The sequence below is a fragment of the Chamaea fasciata genome, unplaced genomic scaffold, assembly GCF_029207755.1.
Source record: "Chamaea fasciata isolate MVZ Bird 193981 ecotype frontalis unplaced genomic scaffold, bChaFas1.0.hap1 SCAF_7, whole genome shotgun sequence".
Classification (NCBI taxonomy): domain Eukaryota; kingdom Metazoa; phylum Chordata; class Aves; order Passeriformes; family Sylviidae; genus Chamaea; species Chamaea fasciata.
In genome coordinates, this window is record NW_027094092.1 from 2,363,653 (window position 1) to 2,386,176 (window position 22,524).

The window sequence follows — 22,524 nt, forward strand, 5'->3', positions numbered from 1 at the left end:
CGTCAGTGTCTAAAGAAATGCTTTCTGGGTAACAGCCATGAAATGACTTTAATTAAATAATAATTATATCAGGCTTTAAATGCAAAGCAGCTTTGAACAAGAGAGAGACTCTGTGCAACAGAAGAGTAAATCTGGTGCCCCGTGTACCACAGAGAATGTAAAGTTAGTTTTATTTAGAGAGCACTCAACACCATACCAGGATCAGGTACATCGCTGTGATTCAGCATCTCAGATGAGGATGTAGCCTGTCACCTCAGCTTCCCATTCATCTCCCAAATTGTTCTATGACTGTTCCAGGAACAAAATTCTCTGGCACCTCCTTTAAGGGCTGATGCAATTATTCAGTATGCAAGGAAAGGGCCTACTGGCTTGAAGCACACAAAGAGATTTCATATTGGAAGATCAAGAGTGTGGGTAGTGTGATTTTAACTGTTCCACTGCCTTCCTGCAGGGAATCTGACAGGTGCCAAGTCACGGAGTGAGTTGTACTGGAGACTGACAAATTGCTGCCCTGAGATTCTGCTTAAGAGGCTGACAGCAGTGGGCTTGGAAAGGAGCATGCTGAAGGAATAACTTGTAGCTGGCTTTAGTTGTGTCCTCCAAGTGTGTACCCAGGGGGACATCTGGACCAGCACTTTGTGGACTGAAAATCTGATGCTTTACTCGAGTCTGGTTTAGTCTGGGGGAAGAGCTATGGACAATTAATGTGGCTTTGGGTCAAACTTAGCTCTGCTCTTCTGGGGTTTTGCCACACTTGATTCATGTCCCAGGTCACAGCAGCCCAGCTGGGACCAGGACAGGTCTTTCCTGCCTCTTTCCTGAGCTCCTGCACAGGCTGTCTGAGCCTTGGAACTGTCTCTAGCAATTGAGAGGGTCCCTGCCCTCCCTCGGTGCAGTTTGGGGTGGATACGTGGGTCAGGACTGCAGTGGTGTTGTCTCCCCTTGGCAGTGCCCTAGCGCAGCATTCCCTCTGTTGTGGACACGGGCCAGTGTGCCCTGGGAAGGAGGGGAGAATTCCATTCCACTAATTATTAATTAATTCCCAAACCACTGGATTTCTCCAGTGCATGCCTCTGCCACCCTTGCCCTCCAAGGGAACACCTAGCCCTACAGGGCCTGCGTAGGGCCCATAGATTTGTGCTTTAGGGACATCCTGCACAAAATAATGCAAATCACTGAATAGTTTATTCTGCAATAGACAATTGTAATAATCCTTACTAGTGTTTCTATTCATATGCAAATTAAGAAGCTAAGAGTAGTCATTGTTGTTGGTTTAGAACAATCAAAAGGATATTGTAAAATTAATTTACTTTAAGGAGTCCTGAAAGAACTGTTATTTATATTGTTAGTATTCAGTGACTTTTAATTATGAGTGACTGATGTGCCTGGTTTTTGTATTAATTCTAAACAGCAAGACAGCAGCCTTTTTCTATTCTTTAAGTCTGTGTCCTGCAGATACTGTTATGGGATAATCTACTTCAGATATTAAAATAAAGCCTTCTAAGACAGGCAGAAAATGCAGGGAAAAATCTGACATAATCTGTCTTTGGTGCTGAAGGCAGCTCAGCGTCACAGCCCAGTGGTACCTCGGCAGCCTGGAGCTTAGCAGAGCTATTTTAGCTATTCAGTGTTGTACTTGAAGGTCATTTAAACAGCCTGGGTTTGGAGTTGTTGATTTTTTTTTTTTTTTTTTTTTTGCTGCCTCATCCATCTGATAAGCTGCTACTCAGAAATCCGAGCCTCTTCTGCTTGGCCTGTGAAGGGCCTGAGTTTATATTGAGCCTCCACTGTATGATTGAATGGCCTAGAAATGAAATTAAATGAAATGAATGAAAATGGGGGGAGGGTGAGAGGGGGAGATATCATACCATTTGCATGATTAAGCAACGTGCCTTTGCACACCACAGCGTTTGCAGTCGCATTTCTTGCCAAGGTTTACAGCCTGATTTGTGCAAGGGGCACAGCACAGAGTTGGCAGCGTTGGTAGTCGCAGGAGAAGTGAAGCTCACCCAGCCAAGCACAGCAGGGCTTCCTCACAGCTAGGGCAGTTGAATTAATGTCCTCCTGGACACCAAAGCAATTTTCTGCTTTTTGAACTGCTTTATTTGTTCCTAGTTTAGAAAATCTTTTAAGACTTAAATACTCAGGGTAAGAAATCTTGGTGTATGGTTGCTTCCAACGGCATTCTTCTTTTCCATCTTCCCGTTAAAAAAATGCTAATAGCACTAGAAGTACATTTAATGACGGAAATATATTAGGTGGTGCTTTTCTTTGCCCTTCTTTTGGGGGCCAGAAGAAGAGAGCAATCTCTGGGATATGAGCACAGTAATTCAGCCTGAGACACATCTCAATCTTACTTGCAGAGCTTTGTGAACTTTGCAGTTTATTCATGAACACAGGCAGGATGGAAGCTCCAGCTTCTGCATGAGGTCATAGTGTGCAGGATCTTCATTTAAATTCTAGATGTGACTTCTTTCTCCGAGTGTCATTTGCTGTCCCCCTGAAAACAGTGGAGCCACTCCTTCAAGTCATTTGGCAGGCAGGGAAAGAGCCTATTCTATTAAAGCACATATATCTCTCCGCTTGCCTTGGAGAGCTTAAAAGTATTTTAGGGAAGAAATTTTCTTTTAGGATACAGTTGGGATGGATAAAACTTCATGAGCTCCTGTCAGTCTCTACAGAGAGAAACCAACAGTAAATATTGAAACAAATCAGTTGAAGTGATAGGCTTTATTGCTTGAAGTACATTATCTAGAGCTAAGGGGTAATATTTTGACTTTTTGTAGGCTACTGTGATTAAGGATTTGCTTGGATTTTGATGATGTCGATTTAAAAGATGAGAAATTCTTTTCTTCAGTTTAATGGGCTTAATTTGGTTTAAGAGTTAAAATACTCCCGAGTGTGCCCTGGTGGGAGCAGAGTAACTTCCCTTTGTTTCCATGGAAGGGAGACTGCACTGAGCTGCACCTCTCACCCCTGCCCTCTGAACAGCCACACCACAGGCCTCCATCAGCACAAATCCAAAGGGAAATGTAGATGGCCTTTGCTCTTTTATAAAAAAGAGACAAGTTTAACTGTTGATTGATAGAGATAATCAACAAAAAATGTTAAATGTGCTCATTGCTTTGGTGGTTATCAGTCATGTCTGCAACATCAAAATTCAGGCAGTCTTATCCATTAATACTCTGTTGTGCAGTTGACTGTTAAGTCATATAAATAATTTAAAGAGAAGGACATCACAGCACAGACATTTTATTCATATTATGACCAAGCAGGCAGCTAAAACTGGCAGAGATTTCTTTTGTTATAGTTTATTAAAAATAATGTTTCTGAGCATGAAACTAGGATACCTATAGTATTTGACTTTTCTGTCAATGTAGGCATGTATGCCATGATAATCTGAGGGAGATAGTGTCAGGTTTTATTCGGAAAAGTGGCAAATTCTAACCTGGGAAAAGACTACAGAAGTTCCCACTGAGCAGCTCAAGTGGTGGAGCTTGATACAAGAGCTGCTGTTTGTCACTGAAACCGCAGCACTGAATGTTCTGTGCATGGAAATGCACAATGTACCCGCAAGCAATAAGCTTTTAAGATGGTGTTCCCAGATAGCAATATCTCAGCTGTAAGACAATTCCTGCAGCCATGTGAGAGGCAAAACACCGTAGAAAATTGTCTGAGTGCTGTGCATCTGTGCTGAGTTTCTCTCACATTCCTGTGTTTCAACAAAGTGAAGTTCTTTTTGTTTTGGTGTTTGAGGCCCTCTGCTGCACTGCAGAAGGTTTTGTCCCTCCTCATTTTGTTGGAACAGTGGCGATGCTCCAGACCCCATTGGTGCTGCTCATCGCATGGGTCTCCAGATGGGTTGTGTTCCTAATGAATTCACAGCTTCCATAATATCCAGAGTAAAACTTTCAGAGTATTATTATTTCAAAGAGGTTAGGAGGTCAAGTGGGAGGTTAAAACTGCTGCTGAAGGAAACACTGCTAATAGGAATAGGTGAAAACTGCAGAGCTTCCTTTTTGTCAAAGTGCTCTTACACTCTGATATGTTCTAAGTTACTATTTTATTTCTGATTTCCATAATAATTTTGGCATTTCTATTGTAACTGAAGTCTCTGAGCAGATTCTTTGGCTACAGGTGGTTTGCCATTTCAATCTGTCCTCTCAAAGGTGCTTGCATGAAAGGCACTTTATAAACTTAACTCTGGCTGATGAGCTCTTACGGGTGTATTGTTCTTTGGGGTTTTTCTGTGGGGGAAAAATAAGTATGTCTTTACTAGTAGTTGGAAAAAAAACAAAACCAAGAGAGAGATTGTCACTAACCAGCTTAGGTTAAAATGTGTCGCCTCACTTCCATGTAGAAGTTTTAATGTCTTTATTTTATTGTCTTTAGCACAAAAAATAACTACATTTTAGGTAATTTTTTTTTTCTTGAATTCGCATGTGTTGGTTGTCAGTATGGTATCTCTGGAAAACTGACATCAAGTGCACACGGGATTCTAAGAATGGGTGAGACTGGTTGATCTGATCTTAGAAACAGATTTTGATTCCCTTCAGTGAAGCCAGGAGAAAGAGTTGGCGTAGGTGTTAAGAAATACCTGTAGGGAGCTAGGGATTCTTCCTGAGTTGTACAGGAACTGCCTTACTTTGTTCCTGTCACAAAATGATGAAAAATTACAGCACCTGTGGAACACAAGAGGAGTTAAAGGACCTCTGTATCCACAGTCATTGCTCACTGCCATACAAAATTAAACACGACAGGGCCGAATTACAAAGCAAAACTAAATGAATCTACTAACTGAAAACCTCAAACAAACAAGCAAGTACCTCAAACCCCTCGAGATCAAGGTGTTTACTGCGGAGCATCTTAAGAGAGTATGGGACTTGATTGTAATTTGCCTTTACTTATTCCTTGTAGACAAAAGATGTCATCAAGTTTAGTTTAGAGAACATAATAGTGGTAGAAATAACACCATTTATTTTAGAAAACTCTCATAAATTTATACCACTAGAAGAACCACTTTCCGAGATGCGGTAAGCTTCGTGATTCATCCCTGCATCTTTTTAATCGGTATGCTTACTATTGCAGTTCTAGGCGTTCCGATAATGACCCAGGTGTCTCTTATATCAAGTGGTCTACAACCTCAGAATAAAACCTATGCCCTTGACTTGAAGACCTTAAGCCTACAAATAGAATATTTGAAACAGGAGATTCTGGGAGAGAGGAGAAGGGAATGCTGGGTGTATTTGGGAATCTCGGAGGTACTGGCAGAGCATTCTTGAGTAATGCTTTGGATTCAACGGCAGAATTAAAGTTACTGATTTATTTTTTTCCCTTTGGACATTTGGGAAATTCTGTGGAACAGGCGGAGAACAGTGAAGGCTGGCATTTAGGAGCTGGATGATAAGCTAGTGATACTTGCTTGGCTGATAAGTAACAAAAGAAGGGTTCAGAAGGGCTTTGAAAATGCAGACAAGCAGTTTAAGCAGCGTGGAAAACAGAACAAGAGGCAGGATGTTCCCTTCCTGAAAGGCAGCCTGAAAACCGAGTTTTCAGAAGCATTCAGGAGGGATTTGAAGTGGGCATGAGTCTTGACATCAGTGAGGAAAGCAGCAAGGGTCAATTTTAAGTGGAAAAGCTGTATTTTATTGCAGGAAAAATAGGCTGCGTGGTAAGGCTTGATGACTTGGGAAGAGGTTCAAGGTGAAGATGTGCATTATGTAAACACACAATTATCTGAACGTGACTGTGCCCATCGTAATCTGGAGGTCTAGCTATGAAAAGGTGAAAAATTCTGCTTTTAAAGTTATTGATGCTGAGCTACCAAATGCTTATACACAGGAGGCAGTGAACTAGCTCAGATTTTAATGTGCCTAGAAGTCAGCTCTGCTTTAAAGGATGGACCAGTGCATCAGCATATGGAAACAAAGGTTGTTTGTTTCCTGGTGAATATGTGTTGAAGGAAAAGAGAACAGGGTAAGAAAGACAAGGGATTCTTCAGGAATCCACAAGGAAAACTGTGAAGGTTTGAGAGAGATTGGTAGGAAAGGATGAAGGAAATTGCAGCTAGGTCCAAGTCGCAGGAGCACTAAGACAACACGTTTTAAAAAAAACTCCGTGACACAGATTCCAGAATGGTTCTGGATTTTTTTACTGCCTTTTTAAATTTTTTTTTTCCTTGTGGAAGAGATCTTGTGCAGAGAAAAGAGCAAAACCTGGAGAAGCATTAGGAAGCAAATCAAGTAAAATTTTAATTTATCCAGGATGCGTTAATTCTGTACTTACCAGAATTAGGAGAATTATGGCTGTAAGTACTGAAAGCATATATAAAACCCATGATTGACAGGTTTATTCAATTTAAAAAGTGGAGCTTAAGTAATAGGATTTTTGTTTGCTTGTTTTAAGTAAAACCAAAGCAGAATACCAAAGTAGGCGATACCAGAATTAGGTATTCCACTGCAATATAAGTTCATGAATTTAAATTAAAAAGAAAAGGTCTGGCCTTTAGTACCTGTCTATTTTCTATTAAAATGTTAACATTTTTTGTGTCTTTAAGCATGTATTTATAGCACCACACTGTATTACTTAAAGTTTCTGAGCGCCTTGGTTTTATTATTATCAAATATTGTTGCTCAGAGTTCAGGTCTTAATTAGTGCATAGACATGAAGAAGAGCATGTAGGTCAGATAATCAGTATGCTGGTGCCTTAATTCAGTAGATGCAAATCTGAACACTGAAGTGAAATAGTGAGTCTTTCTTACACGCTTTCATACAATTAAAATTTAAGTTAAGGTGTTGCTACACTTGGTATACCAGAGCTGTTTGTCAGCTCTTCACTGAGACAAGATTCATAGTTAATAGATCCTCAACATGAATAAATACCATCATAATGGTTTTAAAGCTGAATCATCAGGCTGAAAACCTCCCTCCAAAATTAGCATGAATCTTCTGAAGGTTGACCTGTGGCTTAGGGGTGACTTTCTATAATTCTCAGCCCATGTTCTCATGTATTTCCTTCCTCAGCAGTGTTTTAGGGCAGCACAAGACACAGAGATGCTGTTGTGACAGGACAGCACAGCCTCTCTCCTCTGCCACTTCCTACGTGAACAGTAGATGGGAAAACACTTGATTTTTATCTTAGCGATGTATATGTTTGTGTTGCTCAGAATGAACTTGGATTGCGTTGGACATTTTCTTATCAGGGTTGGAAAGCTCTTTCTTTGAGGTGTGTTTATGTAACAAGAAATGCCAGAGTAGGAATCAGGAACAATACAAATAGCCAAGTAAAGGCAATGGGAGCTAAGTCTGGATTTACTGGAATTCACCTGACTGCTCTTCAGCTGGAGTTACAGTCAAGTATGAATCTGCTATGAGACTTTGGGCCTAGTATGTTAATATATTACTCCTGACAGTAAATGACTTCATGGATTCATTTGGAGAAAAATATGGTTCTAAGATGGAATGAAGTAGTGGTGAATCAGGCTTCTTATCCCTCATAGTTATTATGCCAAAGGCAGGGTAGCAAATAAATACTGCTGGTGGTGAGCATCAAGTTTGCTCATTATAAATGCAGAGTCCTGTAGCAGTCTCCAGCGTGATTTCATCTGGGAACACTGCCATAAGGATTACAAATGGCTTTCAGCCTGAAAATTGGTATGTATTGCTCTAAACTTCCAGTGGGGAGTTAGCAATTTATCCTTCAGATAATCATCTTGTGTTAAGTTGAACATCTCAGTGTAACTTTTTGCTACATGATAAACCGACTCCTATGAATAGTTTACTGCAACTGGCAACCCACTTCAGCTCTGAAGTCTTTATGAAGTCTGGTGGCTTTTCGAAGTTTAATAGCAAACTTGGAGCCAAAAACCCCATTGCACTCAAAGTCGGTGGAATTTCAGTGTTAATTGCCATGGGAATCACGATTTGACCTTTTAGGGCAAGCTTCTCGAGAACAGAAGCTCCACATGGCGTTGTGAGGCCAAAGCTGTGCATTTGTGTCCCAGTAAGCGGAGCTTGTTCACCTTCTCCTGCACTCTACAGCATCTTGGGGGGGTTGTGCAGATTTTATCTTGTGTAGGTGTAATATTTTCACTGGGAAGAAAAACGTTGGTTGAATTACCTGGGGTTTCATTTCTCCCATGGCAGATTTAGGTGTGTTCTGCACTGCACCACTGCAACGCAGCACACGAGAGGTGAATGTTGCACCAAAACTACCCTTCCAGCCCTACAGGAAACCTGCCATGGCATTCAAGTTGGTGATTTTCAGAAAGAGCAGCAGCATCTTTCAGTTTGCCAGGTCCTGACTGAGTGGCTGATCTGTACCAGTGAGGTCAGTCCCAGCCTTTTGGTCTGGCTCTGTCTGGCCAGGCTGAGGGAGAGCTGAAGTATGAGAGGGGATTCTGTGGATTGTGCTTATCATCACCCCCCTCTGTAAAACAGAAGCAGCCAAAGCTTGTCAGAGGATCTTTAACATCGGCAAAGAAGTATTCTGCATGCATGTGCTAGGTTCCATATACATTATCTCAGCTCTAACCTTTTATAAATCACAAACTCTTATTTTTCCAATTCTGAGCGTTCTTGCTGAGCTCTGCTTTGTGCTGTGCCCCCTCCATGCCCCTGGCACGTGTGTGTGCTGTGCAGGGCTTTGCAGGGAGCACTAGCTCAGCAGAGGATGAACTCTTGACTGTGAGAGGGCTGTGCAAGTGGTATTTCAAGATTACAGCATAAAGCAGAATTTGTCTTGGAGGAGATGGGTGGAATAGAAGGGGCAAAAGACCCTTTTGTTCTGAATGTAACAACTGAGATTTAGGGGATTGTGACTCCAAGCATAAGCTCTCGGTTTTATCTTCCCCGCTGATTTGGTACATGAGATTGCATCAGGAGAGAGGGAGAGTCCTGGCATTCCCCAAAACTGAGCAAGGGTATTGCTTGGTCCAATGACAAAGGGTGAAGCTGCTTCTCCTTATTTCTGGAGTGGGTCTGACTAGCAGTACTGAATACAGCTTTTGTTTTCATTGCAATATTGTGAGTTTTCTGGATAGTCAAGCAAATTCTTAGAAAATGTTAAGCTTAGATTATTAACTAAGAAAAAATAACGTTGAGTTCACCTGAATAATAGTTCACCTGAAATGCAGGTGTGGAGAGCATTTCAAACACCTAATTTTCTCTAATAGTTCCTAGTCATTATTATGATTTCCTGAGAATCCTACGCAGCCCTCAACTACCATTTCATTCATGTTCTCATCCTTTAGATATCCTTTTTTTCAGGACAAATAAATGTTTTTCTTAAGAAAAAAGATAAATTGTTTAACAAAAATAACTATGTCTTGACTAAACCTCCCACCTTCAACCTCACATGAGGATTTGGGGAACCATTTTATTAGTTTTAAATATGTGATACCAATCTCAGTTTTCTTGTCTCAATGTGAATCGACAGAGAGATTATCGGGTAGAGCAAATGGAAATGAAGCAATGGCTTCAGATAGGATACTTCCAGGAAAATAAATTCAAGAAAGCTACAGAATAATTGGCCCTTTAGTTGGAAGGTGCCAGTTTACAGGCATAAGGGTGTCTGCAGGCCAAGTTTCTCAGCAGATGTTAAAAATACTGGAAAGGATTTACAAGAAATCCCCACATTTTACAGTCTGGGGGAAGATTAGTTATGGAGAGTTTAGTTACGAGGCTGGTCCTTGTGTCCTCTGTCATGCTTTGAAGGCAGCCAATGTGCTTCTCTTGAGACCCAGGTAGGAGACCTCTGTTACTTTGATCATTTGCTTGCTGCCAACCATTATATTGATAACGCAGGGTTTTGTTTTGAAGAATTTCTTTCCCATCACTTCAATCTGCTGTGTGCCCCAGGCTTCCAGGGGAAGTTCCCTGAGGTCACTGAATGCAGCTGGACCTACAGAAAAAGCAGGCAGCCTGTCCCTGTGTGCATGGCACTCACCCACCTGGTGGGAGAGTGTTTGAAGGAGAGGTGGCCAGTACCAAAGGCTCAGGGCACACCTTGACTCTGAGACTCTGTGGATCACAAATCCTGCCCAGGTTTTTACAGAGTTTCTCAGTGATAGTAATGCTGAATCTTTGCAGATTCCCTTTTTGAGAAAGTAAGTGCCTTTTGTCAAACCTAACTGGTTTCCTGAACAGAAGTGCTCCCTGCCACGTGCCCAGGAGACATAGTTGTACATCAATGCTGCTGTATTGAAGAAACGAGATGGGAAAATGCTGTGGGCTAGAACGGACTAATGAAATGTAAGGAGGCTTATTTTGTTGCAGACGAAGAGAGTTGTTACCTGGTGCTTTGGTACCAATATCCAAGCAAGATTCTTCCTGTGGAAATTCAGTAGCTCCTCCAGGAGTATGCGTGTGATGATGATGTGAAAATGCGTGCTTGTTTTGCTAAGGAACTTGGAATGAATGCTGTAAGTCAGCATAGAGCATGTGTCTTGACTTCAGTGGAACTAAAGAAATTTTTGTCCGAGGTCTAATCCCTAATCCCTTGAAACAAGCGCTGCTGTGACATTTGCTGTTGTAGGTCAAATGAAAAGTCCAAGCTCTAAGTAAAAATTTCAAAGTTACCCCAACAACTTAGCAGTTCATGTTTAGTGTTCAGTCAGTTGAACTTCCAGGACAGTACTGGAGTGATTGTTCAACAAATCACTGCCCAGAATTACTGCAGAATTTCTGTCCTGTTGCGTTGGTTGATGGTGATGTTGGCAATATTGTAGAAAAAAAATGTGCTGGTAAAATGCATTTCGCCTGTATCTTTTCAAGTGTTTTAAACAAAAGTGCCTCAATTGCCCATTTTGTGCTGAAGTGGACTGCAAAACAGCTCGTGTGCTTGTTGATGCTTGTTAAAAGCGTCCTCCTCAAGAAGGACTGCTGTGACCATTTATCTATTCAACAGCTTGTTTAAATCACAAGTGCAAGCTGTGTGTTTATAGGGCTACAGGATGTTAAAGCATGAGCACGGTTTTAATCTGCAAGGCCAGACTTTACATAAACGTCAGTTTAAAATATGTTCAATTAAAAGGCATAGATGTGCATAGCTAACGTGTGCATTTTGAGAGGGCAATTCAATTCATGTAACTCAGGTAATCTCCTACAGCCTGCCCCAGACAACTGATTTGTTTACCATCCTTAAACAAAAAAAAAAACAAAAAAACAAAACAAACCCAAACTATAAGCCACAAAAATAAACACCAAATAGAATAAAAAAACCCCCAAAACTCAAAAAGTATTTTGGAAAATGCAAGTAAGCAAATAGAAACGGGAAGGTCTGATATAAAAGCAATTAAAGAATTTTTAATATATGAAATTATTTAAAGGGAGGCTTTACCATGGTTTCATGTTTAATAGCTTTAGGTTTCAGACTAGAACAGTAATCAGTAGTGTCAGTAGTTAATTCTCTTTTACCAAATGGATGTCCTCCCTTCATCCCAAAAGAGTTATTATTGTGTTCTCTCAGGGTGGGGGAAAGGAACCAGGGACAGTCAGTAGGTTTTAAGAAAAGTTTTCTGGCCAAGTGCCAACACAAACCAGTACCTCCCTGTTGGCTAACATGTTGCTAAAATCGAATTTTTAGAGGTTGTGTGCTTTTGATGTGATTCCTCCAGTAGAAAAACACAGCAGTCAAGCTGCAAGGTTGTGCAGTGTTTTCAATTCTGAAGTGAAATAAGAAGTGGATTTATCGTATAAGAGACTAGAATGTTTGTAATGATATATAGAACAGTTAGATGTTGTCCACATTACTGGATAAGCAAAGTGACATCTTGAAAGGGCCTTGCTGGATGGGTTGCCACCCTACCACATTCTGGTTTAGTTTGAGCTTATTTTTGCATGCCACTTACTGAGCTGGAAGGTGCCTTTCCCAACACTAGGTGAGAATTCAAGATTTCTCGCCTCTTTTTCTAACTGGCCCACAATGAAAAATGGAGTGATATTAGCAGGTAGGCTCTCTTAATTAGCAACCTGCTAATTAAATCTGTTAAGCATAATTGTATTTGATTGTTCTGCTTCTGTACAATTTTGCCAACAAGCAGAATTGAGCAGTTCCTCCAGCCAGAGCCATTGTTCTGCTGCCGCCCAGAAAGAGGCTCAGACTGAACCGTTATTGCTTTGACACCAGAAAAAGCTGGTGTCAAAAGTATGGAGCTGTAGTATGAACTGGGTTTGCTCTGTCCATCCAAAAGGTGAAATGATTTACCTGCAGCCTTTAGGCCATGATGCAAAAGGGTCAGGTGTTTGAGCTAATAAAAACAGCTCAGCCCCAAGGGTTTGCAGGCACTCTGCTTTCTTTGCGCACACCTTGAGCCATAGAATGCACTTCTCAGAGTCACAGCCAAGCCTGCCCGTTTGTTTCCAGTGATGATAAGTATCATTAAGTAAAAAAAAAAAAAGCAACCCCCCTTTCTTTTCTTGTATGATGTTTTCTGTAGTGACAACGTGCTGAAGTGAAATATCCCTTCCTATTTGCTAAAAATTTAAATAACTGATAATTTCCCTTTATATTTTCTAGTAGTAATTTCAGGTAAGAGGTAAATGAGCTGCAACAAAAAGTTCATCTGTAGGGTGTCCTAACAATCCCCTTTTAAGATCATCTTGATCTTACGGCCTTGCTCTGTCACTACCTCAGTCTCTCTCTCTCCCCCCCCCCCCAAAAAAAAATCATCTAAATAGATCATAAACATGTCTAAAATAGTTGCTCTTGTCTGTCTAGAAAGTGCATTCTAAATGTTTATTTGGTTTCTACGGCATCAGTTTTGTTTGCAGGAATGTTAATAACGTGAGTTGTGGATGCAGTGTGATCTTGTTAGCGTGCCCATGGTTCTTACAGTCTACTTCAATCCTTACTTCAATCATAACCATCCATTCTGGGAATGTGCTCTGCCAGGTCCTTTTATTGCCCTGCTCTCTCCTGTAGGGCATGACTGAACTGTTCAACTTTTGTCTGTTCAACCTCTTAAAACTTTCGCTCACTTCACTTCAGCCAGCTCAGGCTTGTTATCATTTCTGTGAGGCGAAAGCAATGAAACTTCATTAAGGGGGGCAAAACTTTGGATTAGTCTAAACCATTAACGGTAACTTAATTAACTTTAATGCAGCTCTGTCAGGTTACATCTGCCCTGGCAGTGTTACAGGAGGGTAAGCAGGGGACACAGCCTTGTCCAAAACACCGCCATTTGTTGCGATTGTATTCAATCCCTGCATTGACTGCTTCCAGCATTCCTTTTATTTATTTGTTTGGTTGGTTGTTTGTTTATTACATGAAGCTCCTAAATCTTTTGGCAGACCTGGCTTGTTCTGGTTTTCTGCTCCTGTTTTGCCAGAGTTTTCACAAATGAGAACGCTCAAACATAAAACAATTTACCACATCAACAATGAACAAATACAGGGAAATTCTGGGCACCGAAAAGATTCCCAAATACACCCAGCATAATTTCCAGTTTCCCTTTTGTTCCAGATGAATAGAATAGCTACAGTGAATGACAGGGGCATTAATTTGGTGCTTCTGTCCACCCTTGTTTGTTGTGACTCTGCCACCCCTGAGTTATCAAAGACTTAACACCTATAGCATGATGTTTCCATTTCATTTTTCTCATGGTCCTTCCAAGAAAAAGGTCGGATTTTAGCAGAACAAATTCTATTTGTGGTTACCAAACAGGCAATCCTGACATAGTTCTGTGCCACCTTCCTGGGCTTACATGTAACCTGTCAATCTGAAAGAGGACACATCTTCTCCATCCTTCCCCTTCTTTTTCTTTCTTCTAGAGAAACCTCCCACCTTATCTTTGCTGTCAAACAGAGTAGAAGGAATTTGTGTAACATAATAAACTCATGTCTTTGGTCCCAGGTGTAATCCCTGCGGCCTTTGAGGGCCTTTCTTTGCATGAAATGCAGAGCAGCCGGTGTCTGTCCCTTTTCCAGTCTCTTGTGTGTACCGACATAAAAAAAGCAAAATGAGAACAAATGCTCTGAAACGTGGCCATTCTGTTCTCTGTCCTGCCTGTATCTGTCACCAGTTGCTAATAACTTTTTTTATTTTTGGATATAGTAGCTGCTTCAAATGTGGGTTTTAGCATTTGTTTGTAGAAAACCTTCATTTATCTTTTTATCTGTCCTTTAAAAGATTGTGATGCTCTGAACTCCTGTGCTGCTGTTCTTTTTTACCACTCCAGTGAGGTGTTATCTTCAGATGAAATATTCTAATCAGAGCTGATGGCCATATTCAAGCAAATTCCAGGGTGTAGATCTTCCTCTTTGAAGACCCTCAGTATGACCATAGAAAACAGAAGTTAAAAGGCACACGATGAGACAATAATCACTTGTATTTGCATATTTCCTCTTTAATACTTAACCAGCATTTAGGCAATTAATTGTTAATTTAGACCAACTTCTAAAATGTTGCGTTGCTTCCTGCATGAAAGGAAATAATTTAAAAGCCGCTATGGGGTCAGCCTACTGCTATTCAGCATATTTATCTTTGCCATTAGCTTTTGGGTAAAAAGTGCTGCTTCTGTGTAGAGGCCACAAATCTTGTTTGTGCTTCCTGTTGCAGAATGTTTATTACACAAGCAGTCAGCAGCTCCACGTGGGTGTTCTGAGCCCCACGATCGACGATGATGACAACAGATGCCTGGTGGATGTGAACAGCAGGCCCAGGCTCATTGAATGCAATTATGCCAAAGCCAAGAGAATGAAGCTTTACTGGCAATTTACTCAGGTAATTCTTACCCAGCAGCCATTTCAGAAAGTTTCAAAGCTCTGTTTCTGTGTTGAAGTGTGAATAATCTGTTTACTAACAGAACAGAACGAGATTTATCTTTGCTTTCTTTGCACAGAGCCGGGAAGCTGGTGTTTAGTTTTGATCCTAATGTCAGCTACCTCAGTAGGGTACAAAAATTGTATTGTATTTTCTGAGTTCACCATGAATAACTTGTTTCTAAGGCAGAGTACTCTCATGGGGGAAAAAAAAAAAAAAGGTTATTTCAGTGGAGTCAAATGCAAAGTAAGGAATGAGGAACAGAAATCTTTTTATTTGGGTCTTTTTTTTTTAGAAGTAGCAACTCAGAAATGGGGGCAGTGGATCATTGGTGATAACAGCCTCATTATGAGCTAGTTCTGCAGTTTCTTTCTTAAAAAGGCTCATGCTTTTCCACATGAGTGTGAGAGATGCAGAAAGAGGCTCGAGGAAAGGCTGAGAGGTGCTTTCCTAGTGATGAGAATGCTGATAGGACACTCAGGCCAGGCATGGGAATCACATTCATAACTGATTTAGAAATGCAAGGGAGAGTAAAGAAGCCACAGAAGTTCTGGGGCTAGAAAAGGGGCTCTGCCACAATAACGCTCCTGGAGATCACTCTGGTTTAGCTAAGAGGAAATGGCAAGGTGACTCAAGGCATCTCAGTGTTTCCACAGAGGGATACAGGTTATCCTGATGGCTAAACAGGTTCCAATGGTTGGAAGCTAAAGAGAGTCAGATTCTGTTTCTCAAAGAAAGAGGAGTTTTTCCTAAGGTAAGTTGAACACCATGGAACTTTGCCATGTCGGGTACTGGCACGCTGGTGAATCAATGAAATGAAATGACGTTACTTTCTCAAAAAAGTGCATGATTTAGCTTCTGGGGGAAATGTCCTGTCTAGTGTGAGTTTGCCTGGTGTGACAGCTGCTCCTCTGCCGTTTTGAGTCAACAAATGTAGTTGGGTACTCCAGCCCACAGGCTGAGACTCACCATTAAAAGCATTTTTTTATCCTGCATTTAATTTTTCTGTAACATCCACGTGGGTTTGCAAGTGTCTTTTCTGTCAACTCAATAATTTCTTTAACAGCCATTATTCATATACTTTATGACCTTGTTAATACAGTGAGTATCAATCTTGGTGCAGACAGCATCTGGCCATTAATCAGTAAAGCATAATATTAATAAAGCATTATTTTGTATTTATACTTGAAAGTCATCTAGGTCCTTCAAGAGGTAACTTTCAAGCAACAGACCTTAAATCCCTAAAATGGGCCCTCAAGGGGAAAGTTTTAATTAAATCTTCTCACAAATTTTAACACTAGTCTTCTCATGAGGGGAGCCTCACTATACCCATTTCTGTATTTGATTTTTTTATATCAAAAAAAATCACCTATCCGGTGATTGCAGTGTATACCCCAAAGTTTTGGTGACAATTAATCCTTTCTACTCCAGGATACTGCCACTATTTCATAATACTGATTATGTTGGATTATATTTTGGGGGAGGGGGGCAGCAGTAGAAGGCCTTGATAATTTAGCTTTTAAATCTTTACAAATGGGATTTAGCAGTATTAGGTTTGTTGCAATTCCATGTTCCAGCTACAATCCCTGGATGAAGTTGCAGCACTGGTAAACTCTTTCTTCCTTCTGCAAAGGAACTTCTCCCTGAGAGAAGTGAAAGCTAATTAGTTGTTTCTTCATGATAAATTAAGAGGCAAATGAAATAATTAAAAGTTTTCTTTTCAAAAAGGATTTTGCTAATACCCAATACAATTAAAATGTCGGTATTGCTCAACATACTGCCTGGTACCCAGCCCTGGGTACGTTCTGTAAGTTAGAAGAAAGTTAATTAATGTAATCGAGGCTTGCCAAGATCAACTGATGAACTCCATTTGAAGTTCTCCCATTTAGCGTGGTGAAAAGTTGTGTTTGCATGACTGTCTTGGAAGCTCGCTCTCTCTAAAAAGACTGCTTTTTTAATGACTTTTTTAAAGCTCTTTAAAGTATTTCTTTCCCATATTGTGCAGTGAGTAGGACCACTGTGAGCATCAGGACTGTAAGCGTTGATGCTTATATAGTTTTGAAACTTGTGAACTGTGAATTAAAATGTAGATGCCGGTTGTAGCCTTCTGTAGCACTTTTCCTTTAGCTGCAGATACACTTTGACTCCTCTGGGTTCTTGAGCCATCCCATGAGAATGTCTGATGGTGTAGGTAAGGAAAAATACAGCCGTGCAAGTGGAGAATTGTCTCAGAAAGGGAACAGGGATCAGACTGACCAGCCAAAGTAGGATAAACCGATTGAACTAGATTTCCCTGACCCGCACAAAAATCTCTATTTTCCCTTCTTTACAGCCGTTCACGTCAAATTAGTTTGAATGACACAAAAATCTCTATTTTCCCTTCTTTACAGCCATTCACGTCAAATTAGTTTGAATGAGGGAACACCGTAATCAGAGAGGCCCCGCAGTCGTCTGTGGTGGGACACGGACGCCAGTCTGGTCGATGGAAATCTTATTGTAATAAGTTAGCCGAGGCTCTATTTTCTCCGTGCGGGAAAAGTTAATTCTTTATTCACACATTTCATACAGTTTTCACAGACCTCCTGCCCTCCCGGGGCTGCTGCATCCCCGCCTGCCCCCAAACACCCGCGCTAGGAAAGAGGAGAGGAAAAGCAACACAAAAAAAACCCCTCTAAAAACCGCATGTAGCAAAAAGGGGAGGGGGGAACACCGAAAACAAATACAGTAAAGTTTAAAAAGGCACAAAGCGCTTGTGGCTCCCCCTGAGAGCCGCCGGCTCTGTTAAAAATGCCGCGCAGCCAGACGGGGAGGGAATGAGGGAATGGCCTTGGAGCTGTCAGCTCTGGGGAGGAGCCGCGAGCAGGAAATGTGCTCCGGCTCCTGCTCCCGCTCTCCGCGCGTTCCGTAGGGAGCTGCGAGCCCACCTGATGCCGGCGGCTCGGGGCCGTTCTGGAGGATAAAACTCACCCGCGCGGAGCGAGTTTTATCCCCCGGATAAAACACCACCGCCCGTCAGCGCGGCTTCCCTCGGGGCTGGAGCCGGCCGCCCGCATCGCGCCCGGGGACACTGTGCGCCGCCGGAGCCATTTCACAGCGGCGCACGCTGGCAGCCGCCGGCTCCTGCCGCCTTGCTCCGTTCCCCCTGCGGCCGAGTCTTCGCGGTTCCAAAGTGGTTATAACGTGTTTTTTTTTTAATAGTCTTTTCAACATGCAAAACGGAATTAGAAAGTGACTTTTGCAGAGGGGACAGAAACGGACCTGTAGACACAGGAGATATGACCGGAAGGTCGCTGGAGCCCGGGGTGGGGGGGACGGTTGCTGCAGCAGCTGCGGTCCCTTCAGCAGACTGTAATTTTTAAATGAAATTCTAACAAAACACCATGTAGGGATTTTGTGGCTATCTTCCCTTATGCCCCCTGCGCACAAAAACTGCCCCGAAGTCGTCGCACCTTTCCCTAGAAAAAGGCGTTTTGTACATCTGCCCTCAGGTTGTTTTCTACGCCGCAGCAATAAACTTCCAAGTTCCTTTAGTCGTGCGCGTCTCCCACGGTGCCCGGACACTCCCCACGCTTCTGGGGACCGCTGTCTCCCCACGGCTCTGGGGCAGCAATGCATTTTTCGGTCCGTGCTCGCTCCGGGATCTCTTGTTATTTTCTGTGTTTGTTTCTGTGTTTATTTTCTGGGTTTGTTTGTTTCTGTGCGCTCGCCGCTCGGGTCCCGCTCCGCCGCCCGGTTCTGGTCTGGGTGTATTTTGTGCAGTCCCGCGCCCGGCAGTAACCTTTCATACCAAGATTGTTTTGAAAATTCCTTAACTCCACTTAGAAGACAGGCTAGCTATTTAATCGAGCAGGCCTGTTTTTAGGAGGCCTTTCTTTTATACATTCTTGGACCTGTCAAAACAAAAACTGTGTGGCTTAAAAAAAAAGAAAAAAAAAAAAAAGAAAAAAAAGTCCTCCAGGTAACATTTTCCTCCTCCTTTGTAGTGTGTAATGATGAGTGAATTCCACATGACAAAAGTAGAAGATGAGGTTATCCTCAGATCTACCAATTCTTTAATAGATCTACAGAAGCAAGGAGTCCCCTTGCTTCTGTAGATCTATTAAAGAATTAATTAACCAAAGAATTATTTCATTAATTATCAAGCCACATCTTTTAGATCAGAAGTGTGTTCATACACACATAAATATGCTTGTGCATATATATCAAACTTGATTTCTTATTTTTATCTTTTTCTTTGGTTTTAAAATTTTAAATTCCCTGGCTCTTCAGTTGCAGACAACTGGAGTCAGGCAGCCAGATGTCCACTGCTACCTTGTGGACAAATTGGATGGGCAGGCACTTGGAGGGAATCACTAACTCTGGTCTCTTTGTCCTGTACAGAAACCTGAAATTGAGCATTCAAAGGTTGTAGTATGTGTTTGTATAATCAGGATCTATCTGAGCGCATTTCCCTGCTCCACAGTTTTGTGCAGCTGCCAAATGCAACCAGACCCAATAAAGAATAGGCTTTGGTGGCATTCTTGCTTCCAAAGCTTCTCCAAGTGTTTATAACAGTAATTATGTCAAATTATGTAAATTAGCCCAGAAGAGACTCCCATCAACTCGGGGGCGTTCAAGAATTTGATTGTTCAGGCTGTTATCACGTCTTCCCTTAGGGAAATGTTTGTTTTGGAAATACTTTTGTGCTGGAATGTCTTCTAGCTGTTTGACAGCTCACCTAGTTCAGTCTGTCTCACCACTCTTTCATTAAATCAGAACAAAGTTAAGGCTTGTAGCAGAAAGCCAGTAAGTGATCAGAAATTAGACAAGGCAGAGAAGGTAGAGGGAAAAATTACATGGTAGTAAAAAGGTCGGAATTGTAGTAAAAATATGATGTGAAACGGGGTCTCAAGGAAGCTGCTTTGGCATCATGAAGCATGAGGAAAGCAAAACCTCAGGCTGCGAGCTGGTTTTGGCGAGGAGCAGCTGCAGGCACTGGTGGCAGCGGCAGCGTCTGTGGAATGGAGCGCTGGCACAGAGCACCAGCTCAGCAGCATTTGCCACTGTCCCCGTGCGCAGTGAACCTGCTGGGGCTGCTGCAGGTGGGTCTGGTGGGTGGCAGAGAAGGAGCTGGGAGCTGTGGGAAATGAAGGCCGGAGCACCCGGATAGGTGAGGCCTTGGGACATCTGTCGGTAGAAACTGCTTGTGGCCAGCCCAGTTCTCTGATGTGATTGGGTTTGCCGATGTTCTGGAGAACCAGTACGGTCTCAGTGCTGCAATCAGGTTTTTCAGAGGGCAAATCCCAAAACTGGGGGATTTTAAGAAGCCTGTCAGTCTCCAGTCTGATTTCTCAGGTTTATTGCTGATGCAGAGTCAGTTGCCTGCCCTGCAAGTGAAGTTTGTCTCTGTGTACCCCACCTGGGTGGCAGCAGAACGGTTAGAAAGTTCACTTACCTCGTTAGGGCTCCTCCAGAGGCGTAGCAAAGGCAAAAGGAGGAAGTTTTTCTGTAATTACTCTTTATCTTGAACGGTCTTCCTGTGTCTGTTTAGTTGGACAGCGATGTGAATATTCCATTCTAAGCAGATGAGCCACGCTCTCACTTCTTGCTGTTGCGAGAAATGCGGCAGGAGGGAGCTCTGTGAAAAAAAGAGGCAAAAGAAAGGACACCAGGCTGAGCTAGGTACTTGAGATTAATCATTTACAGCTGTTTCATACTTAGTTAATTTAAGTCATTCAGCTTCCAGTGTGGTTGCCATAGAAAGGCAGGAAGAAATCTGCATCTATAGGGACGGACCCTGACCACATCCTTCACTGGAGGGAGAAGATGTGCAGGGCCTGCTCTCAGCACTGTCCTGTTCCCATATCTTCTGATAACATTGCTTGTGCATGGTGTGGAGAATTGTCATTCTAGTCACTGCTGAAGGTTTCCACAGGATGTCTTCCCATTCATAAATGTTTGGAGGGATTAGTTTATGCTGTGGCCAGAAACTGTAAATAAAAACCTGTAACCACAGCTGTAGTTACAATATGTATTTCCTAAATGTCATAGTAGGAATTGCTTGAGAAGGAAAAGGGAGGACAGACAAGCATATTGATTACTGAGTTGTTATAGGTATTCCTTAGATAAATATGATGATTTGCATCTTATTTGAATAGGGATTATGTAATAAATAAGGAGATCTTCCGTTTAGCTGTATAAAGAAAAAACAGACCTTAAAATTACGGAATTTACATTTTGTTCCTCCTGCAGACTTTGGCCTTTCATTATTCTTACCCACCTTTATCTCATGAAAATAAAGGTTGTGCAGTGCCACGTTACCCACCACCACATCCCCGAGCAGCACGGGAATGCAGCTGCGTGGCAGGATTAAACTGCTGGGCTGGGAAACACGCAGAGAATCTCTGTACCAATTTCAGATGCCCCCTTGCTGAGCACACAGAGTGCAGAAGCAGAGCCCAACACCATTACACAGCAGCCTAATTCCGGTGTCCACTCCTGTTTTCATCCCATCCATTAGCCAAGGACATCAGCCTACAGCAGGGATTCGTCTCAGCAGAGCTGTGTGTGCCTAAGGGAACAGTGGCCCCCATCCACTTCATCAGATTCCCCCACTATGAGAGCCACAGGCTGGCAAAGCAGCATCACTGATTTATCAGGGGTTTGGATTTATGTGGTATTTCTAACCGCAAAGGATGAAAATACTCTCAGTATGCCTCCGTAGTTTTAAGACATGCTGTACTGCTATAGAACTGTGTAATTAGGCAGTGCCGTTTGCCTGGCAGCTCAGAACAGAAAGGGATGGTGATCCTGTTAAAAGAGATACAGACTTTAAACCTGCAGGAGAAATATAAAGAAAAACAGAACCTAATTACTCAATTAAATGAGCCAATAGACTAGGTTAAGACCTGTATTTTCAGTGAGGCAATCTGATTTTTAAGTAACCAGTGTTGCCAAGTATGGAGTTTTGAACCTCAGACATAAAAGAGCACTTCCACAAACCCCAGAGGGCCCAGTGTTGGTGTAAGGGTCCAGTACATTAGCAGCATTTCTATATTGAGGTATTCTTTGGCCATTTTTTGATCAAATATTACCCCAGCTTGCCTGTACTTAATATTTGAACTAGCTGGATAACAGCACAAGGTGTTATAGCTGGAGGACGAGGAAGCTGAACCATTGTTCTGTTCAGACATGAAAAAATAACATTTCAATTTTCATTTTGCTCTAGTAAATTTGTCCCTAAGACATGTGTAACGTAATATTCTTGTCATATTTTAAGATGACAATATTAAGTTAAAAAAAAGTGTATTAAAATGTTTCTTTTTTTATTCACCATGAACTACGTCTTACTGTAAGCCTGTAAACATTTTAGTACCGTTTATGCAGAATGGCATTGAAAAGTACAAAAATCTGAATGCATAAGAGCTTTCTCCATTTTGAATACTTGACTGCAACTTAAATACAAAAATGTATATGCAAAAAAAACATGCATAAAAATCTGGAATAGGAATATTGCTAAAAAGTATTGTGTTTTAACAACTGATGTTAGATTTGCTTGGCAATTCTTGCCAACTCATGTTAAATTTACTTGTTAATTATTGCTGTAGCTAGTGGTAACCAAAATTTCATTGCATCGGTTCAGTTTTCTGTTTGGAGTAATTTTCTAGTAGCAAGTTTTAATCTTTGCAAATTGGTGTAGAACTTGCCAGCTAGAAAGTTTGTGTGAAATACAGCAGTAAAATGAGCTTTTAGTGGGTGCATTTCAAATCTTTCCTAGCATATCG

At 41.8% G+C, this 22,524-nt stretch overlaps 1 protein-coding gene and 1 long non-coding RNA gene across 4 annotated transcripts in view; one reads left to right on the forward strand and one right to left on the reverse strand.

Moving 5' to 3' along the window:
* The window catches only part of GALNT18 (polypeptide N-acetylgalactosaminyltransferase 18), a 236,587-nt gene that overhangs the window by 203,391 nt on the left and 10,672 nt on the right, over positions 1-22,524 (forward strand). For 2 of the 3 annotated variants that reach the window (XM_066187213.1, XM_066187212.1), the window contains exon 11: positions 14,558-14,722. The exons of the other annotated variant lie outside the window; for it this stretch is intronic. In XM_066187213.1, the coding sequence (XP_066043310.1) occupies positions 14,558-14,722 (165 nt within the window). The remainder of the gene's footprint in view (positions 1-14,557; positions 14,723-22,524) is intronic. 3 annotated transcript variants of the gene reach the window in all.
* Positions 17,147-22,524, reverse strand: part of LOC136292021 (uncharacterized) — a 58,352-nt gene continuing 52,974 nt past the window's right edge. Inside the window, exons 3-4 of the long non-coding RNA XR_010721818.1 lie at positions 20,196-20,378; positions 17,147-18,674 (exon numbers count right to left, since the gene is read on the reverse strand). This is a non-coding gene — a long non-coding RNA (uncharacterized lncRNA). The remainder of the gene's footprint in view (positions 18,675-20,195; positions 20,379-22,524) is intronic.